The following is a 15200-nucleotide window of genomic DNA, read 5'->3' as shown; positions in this document are numbered from 1 at the left end:
TCTTTCGAGAACACCTAACGTAAAAGAGGAGCATTCGAATCAATAGAAAAAAAGATAAGCATGGTGACCAAATAGAAAATGATAAACCTGAATGTGGGATGCATACTGATCAGGTAACATCATTGTCGTTCTTTGCCTCCTAGAGAAACCAAGCACATAAGGATGTTCAGTCAGTTTGCACACCCTGAGATACATTTGACGCCGCTCATGCAACAAGGCTCTAAGGTCATCAGTGGTTGCATGTTGGAGCGGAGCGGTTAACGCAGAACGAAAAGGTCTTGCATGAAATTTGGCTATGGCTTCCATTAGATTGTTCTCCTTGAATAGATCATCCTTCCATTCATGCACAACCTGCAAGGATGCATTAAGTGTTATATCAATCGTCGTAGGTGTCCATAGAAAGCTTGTACTCGAAGATTCCTCCATAGATTTATTTATCTTTGACTGCAATGTTATGGCTTTGCAATAAAGCATGACTCCATAAATATTTACAAAACAATAAACTAGTAGTAAATATCATAACTAATATATAATAATGCTTAATAAATAACTTAAAAATAAAGTTATGTGCCATAATTATTTGACAAATATTAAATAAATTAAAAATAATTAAATTAACAATACAGTGAATAAGACGATGCAAAAAAATTATATAAACGAAAAGTAATTATATAAATGAAAAGTAATTAAATTAACAATAAATGAAAAATAATTACATTAAATAAATGAAAATTAATTACATTAACAAGTATAAGTGCATCAAAAAATTGCACTGGCTACTCAATGACGATGACACCGTACGTAATCCCTAGGAGTGTAAGCGTATGACGGGTGTGTGGCTTTCATCCTAACAGTCTACATTGGCCCCTGCCTCGTGGACCTCCACCGAACGTATATCCCGCTTCGCTAACTCGACCCTGTATATACCATGACGAATGATCCTCATGCGGAAGTGTGGATGGCCCTAGAACGTGCTCCAATGGAGTCAGTTAGACCGAAGGCTGATCCTGTTGGTACCATTGTGAACCCCCAGGTGCATCGGGATATTAGAGGTACTGTCCGCTGAGCAAATAATTACTATTACACAACATCATGCTAATTACTATTACACTGACTAAACAAATAATCAAATTCATATAATGAATAATAAAATAATTAAACAAATATAATTAAACGGATTAAAAAATCTACTTACTCTAATTACTATTATTGCTGCAAGTATGAATTAAAACATAATTTAAATACTTACTGTATCTCGTGCTGCTGCTCCTTCTCGCATCGGGCTGCTTCTCCTCTCCTCAAGCTACTGCTACTCCTCACTGCGCACTGTTTCTTCTCTCCTCTCCACGCGTTGCACTACTGCTTATCCTCTCCTCTGCTCCTTTGCTCGCGCTTTTGCTCTACTCTCGCGTTGCGGCTTGTGCATGCGTTGCTGCTACTCCTCACGACGTGACCGGGGCGCGCCGAAAGCAGAGACACGACGTGACTGCCGTAACATGTCGGGCCATATTCGACACCTCATGTGCTAATATGGTACTATGCACCATATTTGGTATCTACACAGAATTTTTGGCACCTGAGGCGCTGAATACGGCGAGGTGCCGAATACAAGACGGGCCTATCATTTTCGGTGCCTCAGGTATCAAAGTCTAGTTTTCAAAATTTGAGTACCGAATACGAGTACTATATTTGTAAATACACCAATATATTATCTATTTTAAGAAATACGATAATTTCTGTTGCCTATTTTTAGATTTTTGCCAGTGAAATAGATATACAGGGAAGAAGAACATGTCGAGTTGTATTTCCCTAGATTGACCCATGGATGCACTCTATTTCATTTGGGTGCTGTTAGCATTGGCCAGGCTAGGATGAGCTAGCACCTGGAATGGGTTTTAAGTCGACTCACTTTCATCCTTGCGCGACGGTCGGCCACAAGCTTCAAGATCGGCTCCATTATATTCCTCGCAGTCGCAGTGCTGCCATGGTGGCCTCGAAATTGTCTGGCCTCAAGGGTCTCATCAACAACGCCGCCATGGAAGAAGCGGCCGCCAAGAACATTAAGTGCAAATGGCGGTCCGTCCAGTCCGTCGTCGTGTCCTCCGCCGTGGTCCTGTGCTTGCTCCTCTACGCCTCGCGCTTCTCCGCGCCCACCCCGTACGGCGCCACCGGCTTGTTCGGGCCGCGCGCTGGCGGCGACGCGGAGGAAGACGGCGGCGCGCTGGTTCTTGACAACCAGGTGCGATCCCCGTGCTCGTCGCTGCTCAGCCACAGCATCTGCTGCGACCGCTCGGACTACAACGCCGACGCCTGCTTCATGGTCGGCGACGTGCGCACGGACGCCGCGTCCCTGTCGCTCCTGCTGTTCCCGCCGCAGGTGCCGGCGCCCGGCGCCACCGCGGAGGAGGAGCGGATACGGCCCTACACTCGCAAGTGGGACGGGAAAATCAATGGAACAATCCCCGAAGTGCGGCTCCGGGTGGCCCGGCCGGAGGAGGCCGCCGAGCACCGGTGCGACGTCCGGCACGACGCGCCGGTCCTCGTCATGACGGCGGGGGGCTACAACCACAACTACTTCCACGCGTTCAACGACGGGTTCTTGCCGTCCTGGCTGATGGTGCAGCACCTCCGCCGCCGCGTCGTGCTCGCGGTCCTCGCATACAACCCGCGGTGGGCCGGCACGTACAAAGAGATCATCTCCGGCCTCTCAGGCTACCACGTCATCGACCTGCTCAAGGACAAGAGGACGCATTGCTTCCCCGGTGCCATCGTCGGGACCCGCTTCCACGGCTACCTCACCGTCGACCCCGCCAGGCTGCGGGACAAGAAGACCATCGTAGACTTCCACCAGTTTCTCGCCGGCGTGTACGAGTCGTCCCAACAAGGCAGCAAGCCGGCCGAGATTGTAGTACGGCGGCGGCCAAGGCTCGGGATCGTGTCGCGCAGGGGGACCCGCGTGATCGAGAACCAGGCGGCCGTGACGCAGCTCGCGACATCGATGGGGTTCGACGTGGACATCCTGGAGACGCCGGCCAACGACAAGCCGCTCTCCGCCGTGTACGCGTCCGTGAGCGCGTGCGACGCGCTGGTGGGCGTGCACGGCTCCGACATGACCAGCTTCCTGCTCCTGCGAGGCGGCGCGGCAGTCACCCAGATCGCGCCGCTGGGCCTCGCCCAGCTCTCGCGCGACCTCTTCGGCACGCCGGCCCTCAAGATGGGGCTGCACTACGAGCAGTACGACGTGCGCGGGCACGAGAGCTCGCTGAGCCGCAGGTACTCTCTGCACCACGTCGTCGTGGCCGACCCGGAGAGGGCGAAGCTGAAGCAGGGGAGCAGCAACGAGTGGGAATGGGACTGGGACTTCATCGGGCGCGTGTACCTGGACGGGCAGAACGTGAGCCTGGATCTGGCCAGGTTCAGGGAGACGCTGGCCAGGACGCACTCTCTACTCCTGCAGCAACAAGAACGGGTGTGATCTTTTTCCAAGTGTTCGAAACCAATTCGTTTTCAATCACCATTTTAGGAGTTGGATGTTGATCAAATGGGTTAATATGGTGATTGAATAAGTTGGTTTCAAGCATTCAAAAAATGAACAAATCCTTAAGTCAGGGAAACAAATTTTATAAGACATTTTTCTCTGAACGAATAATGTACCTAGATCTCTTCAAGGAATATGATTGAAAACACAGGTACATGGAGTTTTCACTTTATTTTGATCAATATGGATTTTTTGTTTTGTTTAAATTAACCCGGGTTTTCTCTGCATCGACAATGCGCTCACCAGGGGTTAAGGTAGTAGGACAAGCCGGTAAGCTTTTGATAAGGCAACATGACGCAAGGCATTCAAAAAGAAGATTCATACAATAAATATCTAGATCCACCAAATAATACCTCTTTGGCATTTGAAAAATATATAGTTGCATTTGAATTGGGATTCTCTTATTAATTACTTAAATCACATCACCTTAGAATCTGGACATTTAACCAGTGATGTAGATCTTTCTCATTTAATTTCCTCTAATTAATGTGGTCATTTTTAGCATCTGAGCGCAAATGTGACGGCTTCTTTAACCTTATTCATTATATGATAAATACCATAATATTCCTTGCAATCTACGTGGCTAGACTTTATGATGACTAGTTTTTTTCTCCCATTTACTATTAAGTTTTTTTTTGAAAGGTTTATAAGAAAATTGAATTAGCGGCCTTGTTTAGCGGGCCGAATCCTGACCCGGTCCATGTGGACATGTAGATTGGGCGGAATCCTGGCCCGGTCCATGTGGACATGTAGATTGGGTCGAATCCTGACCCAGTCCATGTGGACATGTAGATTGGGCCAAATCCTGACCCGGTCCATGTGGACATGTAGATTGGGCCGAATACTGACCCGGTCCATGTGGACATGTAGATTGGGCCGAATCCTGACCCAGTCCATGTGGACATGTAGATTGGGCTGGAATTTGGCCCATCCAAACCCATTGTCGGAAGCCCTTCCTTCTCCCGCGCGCACGGCTTTGGCGCCAAAAGGATTCCAGTTTTTTTGCCGCCAAAACCCGCCGCCTCTTCTTCTTCTCCCTCCCTCCCTCCCTCCCTCTCTCTCCCCTCTCACAGGCCCACTCAGACGCGGGCACCCCGAGCCAAGCGCGCGCAGACGCAGCCACCATGCCGGGCCACCGAACCCCCGCCGCCGCGTCCCTCGGCGGTGCCATCTCCCGCCGCCACGCGGAGTTACTCCTCCGAAGTGGCGGCGGCAGCGTCTCTGTCAAGGACCTCCGCCTCCGCCGCGTCGTCCCGCCCGCCTCCGCCTCCCTCGAGTCCTCCCCGGAATGCGCCGCCGCCGCAGCCGCGAAGCCCGGATCTGTCGAGAGCCCACCACCGGAGGCCGCGACGGCCGATGAACTGGAGCGGAAGCCGGTGAGTCTTCTTGATCTTGCTGCTTCCTCTTCCTTGCCTTGACTCTCTTTTATTCCACCAACATATGACCTCCGACTTGGTTTCCCGATGGATCGATCAGGTGCTCCCGCGGTCCAAGCTTGTGCGCGACCCGGGCTCGTTCGGGTACCGGAGGCTGCTGCCTTTCCTCAACCAGATGGCCAAGAACGGTAACATACTCTCCGAATCCGACTCCCCCAGATTCATCTTCTTCGTCTGGTCCCGTTCGCATTTCTTATTCTTATGCCGTGTCCTCGTGCGCTCGTATGTGTTTGCGGGGTTCAGATGGGAAGGGCATGCCTTCGGAAAACACTGCTGCCAGCTCAGCAAAAGAGCTCAACAGATTTCATCTTGGGTTGGTTGACGAATCCGCGAGTGGGAGTCACCGCGAATCTGATCCTGTGGAGTCTGTAGAGCCAGTGGTGGTGAAGACTGGAGGAGACCCCGAGATGAAGGATGGTTGTAACAATGTCAGAGAGGAGACCAATACTGCCCCTCATGACCTTGCAAGCAGCAAGGCGGTGAGTTTGATGTTGCAGCACCTCTTATTGGCTGCCCCTAAGCTATGTTTAGATTGCTTCAGTTTCCTGTATGGAATTAGTGGAGATTATATGTGTGTCTGTATGTTTCAGTGGCTTATCCGGTGCACGAGATCAAGGTTCGTTCATCACCCGAGCTCATTCAGCTACAAGAGGATGCTGCCATTTCTCATGGAGAATGGTAAGATGATTGCTGGGTTCGATTGATTATGATCTAGTGACACTTTTTAAAGTTATTTTCTCATCATGTGGTGTTGCCTTGGTACCTCAGAAATCTATTCTCAGGAAGGTGAAAGGGTCAAAATTCGCAGAGTCGCAGAGGAAAGGCAAGTAACATCAGATGAGGATGGCCTCTCGGCCAGTGGAGAGTATCGTCTTGCTGCCTCAGAAGACTCTTCTAAGGAATGCAACAGAGCTCAAAATGAAATAATGGAAGGAAGAAATCCATCAGAAGCAGATGGAAATGTTCTTTATGGCAGACTGCTTCAGCCTGCTATTCCAAAAGCCTCTCCTCCAGAACGCAGTGCTACTGAAGTGCAAAATGTCACGCAACTAGAAGGTTTAACTTCAAATCAAGACCCACTGATTTCTTATGAGTGCGAATCAACATCAGATGGGGATGATACCCTGGCCGATGGACAGCGTCAGCTTGCTGCCTCAGAAGACTCTTCTGAGGAATGCAACAGAGATGAAGTGAAAATAAGGGTACAAGATAAAGCAGATGGGGATTTTGTTCTTGATGGAAGAAAGCTTCAGCCTGCTGTTTCAGAAGTCTCTCCTCTGGAAGACAGCACAACTCTAGTGCAAAAGGCCGCACAAGCACAACCATTAACTCCAGATGGAATCGAGGAAAACTCATTAACATCAGACAAGGGTGAACTTCTTGCCAAAGAGCAGCTTCAGCTCTCTGTCACAAAAGAGTTGTTAACTGCACAACAGCACGACAGTACTGAATTCACTGAAGTACAGCAACAGTGCCAGAGCTCAGAGTCGGGATGTCCTGATGTTGGTTTTGGTAGTCCTACCAAGGCAGTGATATCATTGTTGCTTCGGAATTGTGCACTAGAGCATCCGGATGCTGTGGCTTCTCTTGATAATGATCCACTTCAAATGATCTGCAGGCCTTCTGATCCTTGCACTATTGACAAATCCTTATCAGTGGAGGAAATGTCTGGTTGTGTTCAGCTCACCGAATCAGGATCGAGCAAAGCAGGTATACTGCAGCCAAGAATTGCCCATTCTACGGAAAAAAGAGGTCTTTCTCCTAAGAAGCTTTCTCCAAGGAAAGGAATACTTAAGAGGCATACAAGGGGGTGCAAGGGCATTTGCGCGTGCTTGGACTGCAGCACATTTCGTCTACGTGCTGACCGAGCTTTTGAGTTCTCTAGGAAGCAGATGCAAGAAGCAGACGATATAATCGGTAACTTACTGAACGAGGTGGCAAATCTTAGGAGTCTGGTGGAGAAGCCTACTGGCCAAGTAAGCATGATTACAGACATTTTACCTTTTTGTTCCTTTTCCTAATGATGAGATTCTGCTCTTAGAAATGCTATATTTGTGCTTTACTATCTGATAGTAGTATGACCAGTTTACATCAACTGTATGATATCATCTAATTTGAATATTGAAGGCCAGGATCAGGACTTACCCCTTGTAGTATATATTATATTAGAATGGGCTAACTTTTTTGGGATACTTTTCAATATAACTCCACAAACTAGAAATTTGTCTTCTGCATTTGTGGAGTCTTGCTAACATGGGTTATATTTTACTATCGATGCCTGTTCAAACCTGCCACAGGAACTGGCTTGCGCATTTTAGGAAGTAAGAAAGCGCAAGCAGTAATTTCATATCCAAGACTTGTCTCGTATTATCAGTAATTCAATGTGATCATAACTTGTCATTTGTCACTGGAACTAAACTTTCCGTTGGTCACTGATGTGTTGGCGTTCTAAAAGTCGATATCTACCTTACTGTTGGTGGTGCAACAAGGCGTTATTAAATTTATCGTTACCCACACAAGCATAGGCCATACAGTCTGCAAATCATTTATATTTGTGGTTTGTCCTAGCCATGTATCATGTATGAGTAAGCCCAGAAAGAAAAAAACTTACCGACTCTTCCTAATTGTGTGTAACTTGTGAGCACATACTATTTCCGTACTGAGAAGGGTATGTGTTACTTCGATGGAGTGAACTTGGACCGTAGAAAAAGTGAGCGAAATGGCAAGAACTTTCAACTTTCCTCAGTCAGCAATCCCATTTCTTTGCCATAGTTGATTGGCTCTTTCAGTGTACGCAAGTTCTGTTTTAAGATGTTGGCTGCCTAAAGCACCATAATCACTTGCATTACAGCTTTGCATATATATTCCTCACAATTTCAAAGCATACAAAATCCTTAAATTGTTATCTTGGTTTGAGATTACAGCGGGAGTCGACACAATCAGCTTGCAGACGGGCCTCTCAGGTGGAGGAGGTGGCCAGAGACCGTTGCCGGCAGATGTTCCTGGATCTCAACTCCCACTGCAGAATCCCTGTGAGTAGTTGCTCTACCCTGATACTGAAAAACCTATCCTTGCTTGACCTGACCAGGCAAGCACATAAGAGTTTAAGCATGGAGGCTAACTGGTTGTTTGAACTCAGGGACCGAGGGTCAAATTCGAGCAATATGTCGAAGAAAAGATGGCCGCGTCTCCTGACAGCAGGAATCAGAGGTGACTAAACTTATTGAAGATGGTGGAGACCTGACTTTTGGACCGTCAGCCTGTTGTGCAGCACACATTTTGTGCGTACTCCAATCTGGCGAATGCGATGCAGCGCTGGATTAACATAATTTATAAGCAAGCAATAGGGAGGGTGGATGTGCTAGATACAGAAGGAAGATCTGGAATGTTGGGATGTAAATGGAAGTTTCTGTAACTGAATCATCTCCATTTGCAATGGTGATGAAATGATGATGGCATCGGTTTGAGGAGTGAGGCTTCCGTTGGTTCCATCCATGATCCTGCTAGAGACTAGCTTTAGTTGAGGATCTTCGCTTGGCCGGTGTGGTTCGTTTTGATCAAGTGTTGGGTGGTTTGAACATCGGAAACATGAAGTGAATTACATTCTTTTTTTTAAGAAATGGAAAACAATTCCAAGAGAGAAACAAGTGCAAGGTCGACTCAATAATTTGATTGGGTGCTAGCTGCTCCATACAATCAACTAGTTGGATCATTAGCAATGAATAACTTAGTCATACTCTGGCGCACCAACATCCAAAATGGATCACTCGGTACTAGTACCTGCACGAGCACAGATATAAACATTTGATTGCTGTTCGCAGACATGCTCTCGCTGCTCGTGATGTAGATCAGGAACTGAAGGCGGGCAGGGTTCGGTTGCCATAGATTAGTTGGTTGGGGTGGTTCATGGGTCGGTGGTGATGTGCACTCCGACGGCGACGAGGAAGACGGCGGCGAGGGCAAAGAAGATGATGGAGTGGACGAAGATGGAGGCGGCGCTGGTCTGCATGTTGCCGAACTCTACCAGGCGGCCGCCCTTCCCCGGCAGCTGCAGCAGCAGCCCCGGCGAGAGCAGCACGAACAGCACCGTCGCAACAACCACGGGGCCCCAGTCACCCATGAGTTCAGTTCAGTTCTTTATTGGGCTCTCTCTCTCTCTCTCTCTCTCTCTCTCTCAAATGGAGCGGCAGACGAAGAAGAGCTAGAGCCGCGCCGCGCGTATAAAAGCTGAGAGCACATGAGCCCGGCCGACCGACTTGCATTGCTAGTGGATTACGTAGTACGTACTGTAATTAGTTTTCTGGTACAGTAGTACTACTGGTACCACCAATCATGCACACGCTTTCTACGCGGAGACACTGTAACTCTGATTTTATTCTATTTAGATAGGAATGGGATCTTTTGACATCTATGGCGCAAAGGCAGGGAGCTACAGTACCTCTGACTTTGCTCCATCCCAGTCGTGCGTTTAAGAAGCAACAGATCAGATTTGTTGCTACATTAGATGGATGAACAGTAAATATATGTAGTATTTTTCTGATCAGTAACCACGCACAGTAGTTCTATGAACAGTACATCAAAGGCACTATAACAGTAGACTCATTTTACTATTTGCCTCTGACGTTGAGGCACAATATCAGATGATCCCATTCTAGATACTAAATATATGTCAAACTCAAGTCTACTACACACGTATGCATGTACATCCAAGTATACACCTAGATCTATATCTACACACATAAATAAAGAACATGCTTTTTACAGAGGTCGGCGTTGTAGTTTCACGTGAGCTTAGCGAGGCTGGTGCAACACCCATCGACGCCCAGCATCGAACCTAGGTGAATGGGCTACACAATTGCAACACTCACCGGTCAGCATTGCGCTACAAGCCTGTTTGCTCTTTGCAGAGAGGTTGAGATGTTGCCATCTCATGTCTCAACTCATATGCCCCATTCGTCCGTCATATATTCACTTCGTGATCTGCACCTTCTTCCCCATCATCATCACTTCTTCTCTCTTTTAAAAATAAAATGGAAAGTCTACTTTACACACTCGAACTATCACGAAAATTCGTTTTTCAACATTGAACTACAAAACCAGATATCATATAACCCCAAAGTAACAAAACCAGATAAAATACCCCCCACACCCAAATCACCCTGGTTTTTGCTGATGTGATAGTGGTTTTACTGACGTGGTGACAGTTTCACACATGTGGCAGACCGGTTAGAAAAAAAAAAGTCACAAAAATGAAAAAGAATGAGGAAAAATTAGAAAAAAAACTCTAAAAAAATAGAAAAATCAGAAGAAAAAAAAGGAAGTTTAGGGAAAATAAAAATTAAAAAAATCCACAATCTCTAACCGGGTCTTTACGAGTAATGTTTGGCAAGAATTATTCAAACTGATAGATACTCAGTTGTTTATGAGCTTTTCTTACCATTCCCAAATCGATGGTCAAACGGAACACCTCAATCAGTGTTTAAGAACATTTCTCTGTTGTACTGTTCATTCCTGTCCAAGACAATGGAGCAAATGGCTGCCACTCGCGGATGTTTGGTATACTAGATCTTATCACTTTACTCTCGGGCACACTCCATTAGAAGTTATTTATGACCACCTCTTCGGCATTTTGGTATTGTAAACGATGAAGCTTGTACCATGTCGGATTTGGAGGATTGGCTTAGAGGAAGGTTAAGGATTGGGGGATTTCCATGGATACCATTCTTAGAGGGAAACTCCTTAATCCTTAACCTCCTGATCTCAAAACCCTAACCCCGGTGAAATTCGACAGAAATTGTAACAATGGCTAAATTAAGTCGCTTGACAGCTAGACTTTTGTGATAGTTGAAACAACAAAAATGGATTTTTTTTTTCTAATTTTTTATTGTTTCTATTTTTATTTTTTCTAATTTTCTCTGATTTTTTTATTTTTCTGATTTATTTTTTTTATTGGTCTGCCACGTGTGTGAACCTGCCATACGTCAGCAAAACCACTACCATGTCTATAAAAATTGGGGTGGTTTGGGTATGTAGGGGGCATTTTATCCGCTTTCATTACTTTGGGGTTGTAGAATATTTGGTTTTGTATTTTAGATTTAAAAATTGAACTTTTATTACAGTTTGAGGTGTAAAGTAGACTTTTTCGAGATATGCGAATCTTAGAGATTGACATATCTAGTATAACATGCACATATACGTACTCACAACAACACATGCACACACTCGCACGACGCCAATCGAAGACGGAAAATGCAAAACCTAGAGATTGATGAAGTCACTACATACGGCTCGCTGTTGATCAATATATTATCTATAACTGAAAGAAAATTCTAACTAGATGAGACACTTAAAAATAAACCTAAAATTTAATCTTAATACGACTCACCGTCAATCCAAGTAAAACTTGGTTCTCAATTCTTCCCTTTTCTTGGTGGGCATTGGTGAAGATGAGATAGGAATAAATATGAATCATCAATAAATATCTATAGATCTACACTAGTATAATTTAATTAACTGATTAATTATTTTAATTTAATTAAAATAATTAATCAGAAAAAAACAAAACTACTAGCTCATACACGATCCATATATATTTCCGATAAATAATTCATGGTACTAGAAGCACTTTCCATCAAATGAACACGCACTCCATCAACCGGCGGCACAAGGCTGGTACACGTGGCCTGCAAGCACACGCACTTCAGTCTGCAGACAAGAAACGATGGGTGGCTAGCTAGCCGGCGTAGAGGTGTACGCCGATGGCGACCATGAAGATGGCGCAGAAGCCGAAGAAGAGGAGGGTGTGGACGAAGATGGCGGCGCCGCTGGTGCGCATGCTGTGGAACTCCGCGAACCGCCCGTTGCTGCCCGGGATCTGGCACAGCAGCCCCGGCGTGAGCAGCACGAAGAACAGCACCGCGATCAGCACCGGCCCCCAGTCAGACATGTTCTCGATCGGCTCCCTTCTCGTGTAATAGCTACTGGTTGTTTTGATGAGCTAAATAGTAAGTACCGTGGTTAAGGTCGGTGGAGATCACTGGTCTATATATACACATCTGAGCGGCCGGCCGGCGCCAGCCATGACGTCCATCATCCGGCTACTATGTCAAAGATATCCATGGTGCAAGATGCCAACTGGCGATGCCTACGTAGACGGCGATTTGGAAGCTCTTCCTTGTAATTAGCTAGGCACCGTGGTACTACTGCTACGTACGTGTTAACTGGACCTAATCCAAGAGGTTTAGTATAAGTGCATGAAGAATCATCGGAGATCGATGCAGCGCGTATCGACAGACACAATCCAGACGCATCCATCGCTCCTTCTGAGACTCCAAGGCGTGCCACATCAGGCTTTAATCTGTTACTCTTCCACTAAGGCTATTCCCAGTGGGTTGTACCAATTGCTTAAGGCTATCCCCAGTGGGTTGTATCATGCGTATTAATTCAACTGCTACGTATGTTTTTACCGACATGGCTAGTAATTAACTAGGAGAAAGAAGATGCTTGTATCGGATACAAGGTCAGACATAAAATTCAATACTAAGAAACTGTGTAGAGTTGCACTAAATTGTATCATAAGATATAATTGCTCACAACATATGCAATAATTAATTGCCTCATAGCCTAGGAAACAAAAATATGATACCAAGCATAAGATGAATCACATCAATTTATTACCGTGACAATCTTGGATATAACAATATAATATGTACTATGTATTGGTAGTAGCTTAATTTTTTTTCTTAGAATACGCAGGAGAGCTGCGCATCTTTGTATTAAGAGAAAAAATATTTGGTTACACAACGACTACTAAGGGTCGAAAACACGTAGATGAACACGAAGGAAATTTACATCGGAGAAATAACTCGGAAAGAAAGACGCTGCCACCCACTAGATTATAGAACCATACTCACGCAAACGCTCTCTGAGACTAGCCAGGTGAATCGCCCCTGCATTGCACCACTGATCGACTTCATCCCATATGAGAGCCACCATAGTGTCAGAAGAGATGCTTTTTGTTGTTGTTGAACACCACATTGCGAAATAACCAAATTTTCTAGGAGATTAGCAAGACGAAGGAGTCTAGACCTTTCTGAAAGGCCTTGTTGACTCGCCCCCGGAGCTTAGACCACCAGTCCAGCAGCGAATTGTTCGCAATTGGTGTGTGCACCCCCAGCAGCCTCCACCAAAGTTCCCTAGCTGAAATGCAGTGAAGGATGAGGTGGTCCATCGTCTCAGGAAGCTATGAGCACTGAGGGCACGCATCATCAGCTTGAAGGCCATGGCGTTGCCTACGCGCTGTTGTCCACAGTCGGTCTTGAGTTGCCAACCAACCAAAGAATTTGACCTTTACCGGCGCCCAAGCCTTCCACAAGATCTTGGCGCCCCCGAAGCGAGTGCAACCTTGAAACATGAGCTGATAAGCCGAGCTCGTCAAGTATTGTCCAGAAGAGGACCATTTCCAAACAACCTTGTCCTCCTCGCTGTTTAGGCAGATGGATTGCAGGTGGTTCCAAAGTTGCAAATACTGACATAGAGCAGGCAAGGATAGGGGACCGGAAATATCCCAGATCCAATTTCGGTGGAGCAAGGCTTCATGCACGGTTCTACTCCTCGATGGCGGGGCAACACAGTCGAAGAGATCTAGAGCTAGGAATCAAATGGAAGTACCCCCAATCCAGGCATCGGTCCAGAAGAAAGTGGATTTGCCGTTGCCAACCTCAAAACAAGTGGAAGCCTCGAAAAGAGCAATGACTTGCCGCTCTTGGTGCATGGGCAAGGAGGCCCGAGGCTTAGAATGATCACACCTCTGCCACCATAGCCACCATAGCCGCAATGCCAGGCTGGCCAGCTTTAGATCTTGAATGCCCAGATTGGAAGTTTAGAAGCAATCCTGTCGACAACCAGCTGTAAATGACTCTTATGAAGACGACCGATCGTTAGAGGAACCCCCAAGTACTAAATTGGAAATGATGACAGACCACAAGGCAAGTTATCTCTGGCAATAGTGATATCCTCTTCGGTACAACTGATTGGAACATCCAAGCATTTGTCAAGATTCGTTGAGAGGCCTGAAGCTGACCCGATGAACTGAACAATGGCCAAATGTGCTTGGATGTCCCGAGCGGTGGGCGACATGAAAAGGACAACATCATCAGCGTAAAGGGAGCACTGATGTCAAATAGAGTTGTGACCCGTTGAGGCGATTATGCGAGACTCACCCACCCTGACGTAGATTTGAGTGAAGACGCCCATCACAAGCACAAACAGGAAGGGGGAAAGCGAATCTCCTTGACGCAAACCCCTGGCATGGCGCATTGGTGGCCTGGTGTACCATTCAACAAGATGCAAGTGGAGGTCGTCCCCAAAATTGCCTCAATCCAATTGCACCACCTGTGTCCGAAGCCCCAGGACTGAAGAACCTCAAGGAGAAACGACCAGCTCACTGAATCAAATGCCTTGGAGATGTCCAATTTGAAAAGGATCTTAGGGCACTTAACTTTCTTGAGCAAACGTGTAGAGGGCTGCACCTATTACTAGAGCGTATGGAATGGAAGGCCTCAGGAGGCTTGATCCTCTTTCCACATATGGGTGTGCGACAACTGTTCCACATTCAATGTTGGTGTTTGATTTGCGTTCTAGCCGAGTCGTTAATGCCCAGCCGTGATTTGGGGCCTTTGTGGTGGTTTTGAGACATAGAGGTTAGCCCATCTGCGATCGGTTGGCCCTTTAAGTCCCCTGCACCTTGGGTCTGTGATGTTCTTCGTTGTTCCCTTCCTCAATCGGTTCCTTCGGTGGGAGGTTCTCCTTTGATCGCCAAATCTGCCCACCCCCATCATCTGCCTTCACATGTTGTTGCCATCAGTCTTCCTCCCTATTACGGCATCAATCCGCTCCTTCTCATTTGCGGCCATCGCCTTCTCCATGATGATTGCATCCGTCTCTTTCTATGCCGCTGTGTCCTCCTACTCCTCATCAGGCACAGTGCGCCCTCCTCCTCAACAAGTGCCGCCACCACCACATTGTCCCCGGATGTCATCCCTCCACTCCACCGTCACCACCACTGCTGTCATCACCTCCTCACGCGCCATTGGCATTTTTTATCTGCTTGCATGTTGCTTATAGGACTCCTTTCGGCACGACAATGGAGATTGTGACCTGGGGCTGCCATGGGAATGACTAAGGGGAGCTAGTAAGGATTGTAGCACTGCAATAAAATAGTTGGT

At 46.7% G+C, this 15200-nt stretch overlaps 4 protein-coding genes across 4 annotated transcripts; 2 read left to right on the top strand and 2 right to left on the bottom strand.

Annotated features, from left to right (window-relative positions):
* Nucleotides 1-1984: 1984 nt before the first annotated feature.
* LOC133930943 (xylan glycosyltransferase MUCI21-like) lies at nucleotides 1985-3475 on the top strand. The gene has a single exon (XM_062377733.1). The coding sequence runs from the start codon at nucleotides 1985-1987 to the stop codon at nucleotides 3473-3475; it is 1491 nt and encodes a 496-aa protein (XP_062233717.1).
* A 1115-nt stretch (nucleotides 3476-4590) lies between these two features.
* On the top strand, nucleotides 4591-8556 carry LOC133908685 (uncharacterized). The gene is made up of 7 exons (XM_062350812.1): nucleotides 4591-4914; nucleotides 5015-5102; nucleotides 5218-5453; nucleotides 5565-5652; nucleotides 5743-6950; nucleotides 7899-8006; nucleotides 8114-8556. Exons 1-7 carry the CDS (start codon nucleotides 4663-4665, stop codon nucleotides 8186-8188), a joined length of 2055 nt encoding a protein of 684 aa, XP_062206796.1. The 5' UTR covers nucleotides 4591-4662; the 3' UTR covers nucleotides 8189-8556.
* Nucleotides 8557-8564: 8 nt separating this feature from the next.
* Nucleotides 8565-9120, bottom strand: LOC133908695 (uncharacterized). The gene has a single exon (XM_062350823.1). The coding sequence runs from the start codon at nucleotides 9092-9094 to the stop codon at nucleotides 8879-8881; it is 216 nt and encodes a 71-aa protein (XP_062206807.1). The 5' UTR covers nucleotides 9095-9120; the 3' UTR covers nucleotides 8565-8878.
* Nucleotides 9121-11707: 2587 nt separating this feature from the next.
* On the bottom strand, nucleotides 11708-11920 carry LOC133887552 (uncharacterized). Its single transcript, XM_062327540.1, has one exon. The coding sequence runs from the start codon at nucleotides 11918-11920 to the stop codon at nucleotides 11708-11710; it is 213 nt and encodes a 70-aa protein (XP_062183524.1).
* Between the last annotated feature and the right edge of the window lie 3280 nt (nucleotides 11921-15200).

This window comes from Phragmites australis, chromosome 1 (genome assembly GCF_958298935.1).
Source record: "Phragmites australis chromosome 1, lpPhrAust1.1, whole genome shotgun sequence".
Classification (NCBI taxonomy): Eukaryota; Viridiplantae; Streptophyta; class Magnoliopsida; order Poales; family Poaceae; genus Phragmites; species Phragmites australis.
The sequence above is the reverse complement of the archived record's forward strand: the minus strand, read 5'-3'. Positions and strand labels throughout refer to the sequence as shown.

What these genes read in the sequence shown, in the direction of transcription:
- LOC133930943 (XM_062377733.1), top strand. Translation starts at nt 1,985, where the DNA reads ATGGTGGCCTCGAAATTGTCTGGCCTCAAGGGTCTCATCAACAACGCC.
- LOC133908685 (XM_062350812.1), top strand. Translation starts at nt 4,663, where the DNA reads ATGCCGGGCCACCGAACCCCCGCCGCCGCGTCCCTCGGCGGTGCCATC. An exon ending in GCCATTTCTCATGGAGAATG is followed by an intron (nt 5,653 to 5,742) that starts GTAAGATGATTG and finishes TTGGTACCTCAG; the next exon opens with AAATCTATTCTCAGGAAGGT. An exon ending in ACTCCCACTGCAGAATCCCT is followed by an intron (nt 8,007 to 8,113) that starts GTGAGTAGTTGC and finishes GTTTGAACTCAG; the next exon opens with GGACCGAGGGTCAAATTCGA.
- LOC133908695 (XM_062350823.1), bottom strand. Translation starts at nt 9,094, where the DNA reads ATGGGTGACTGGGGCCCCGTGGTTGTTGCGACGGTGCTGTTCGTGCTG.
- LOC133887552 (XM_062327540.1), bottom strand. Translation starts at nt 11,920, where the DNA reads ATGTCTGACTGGGGGCCGGTGCTGATCGCGGTGCTGTTCTTCGTGCTG.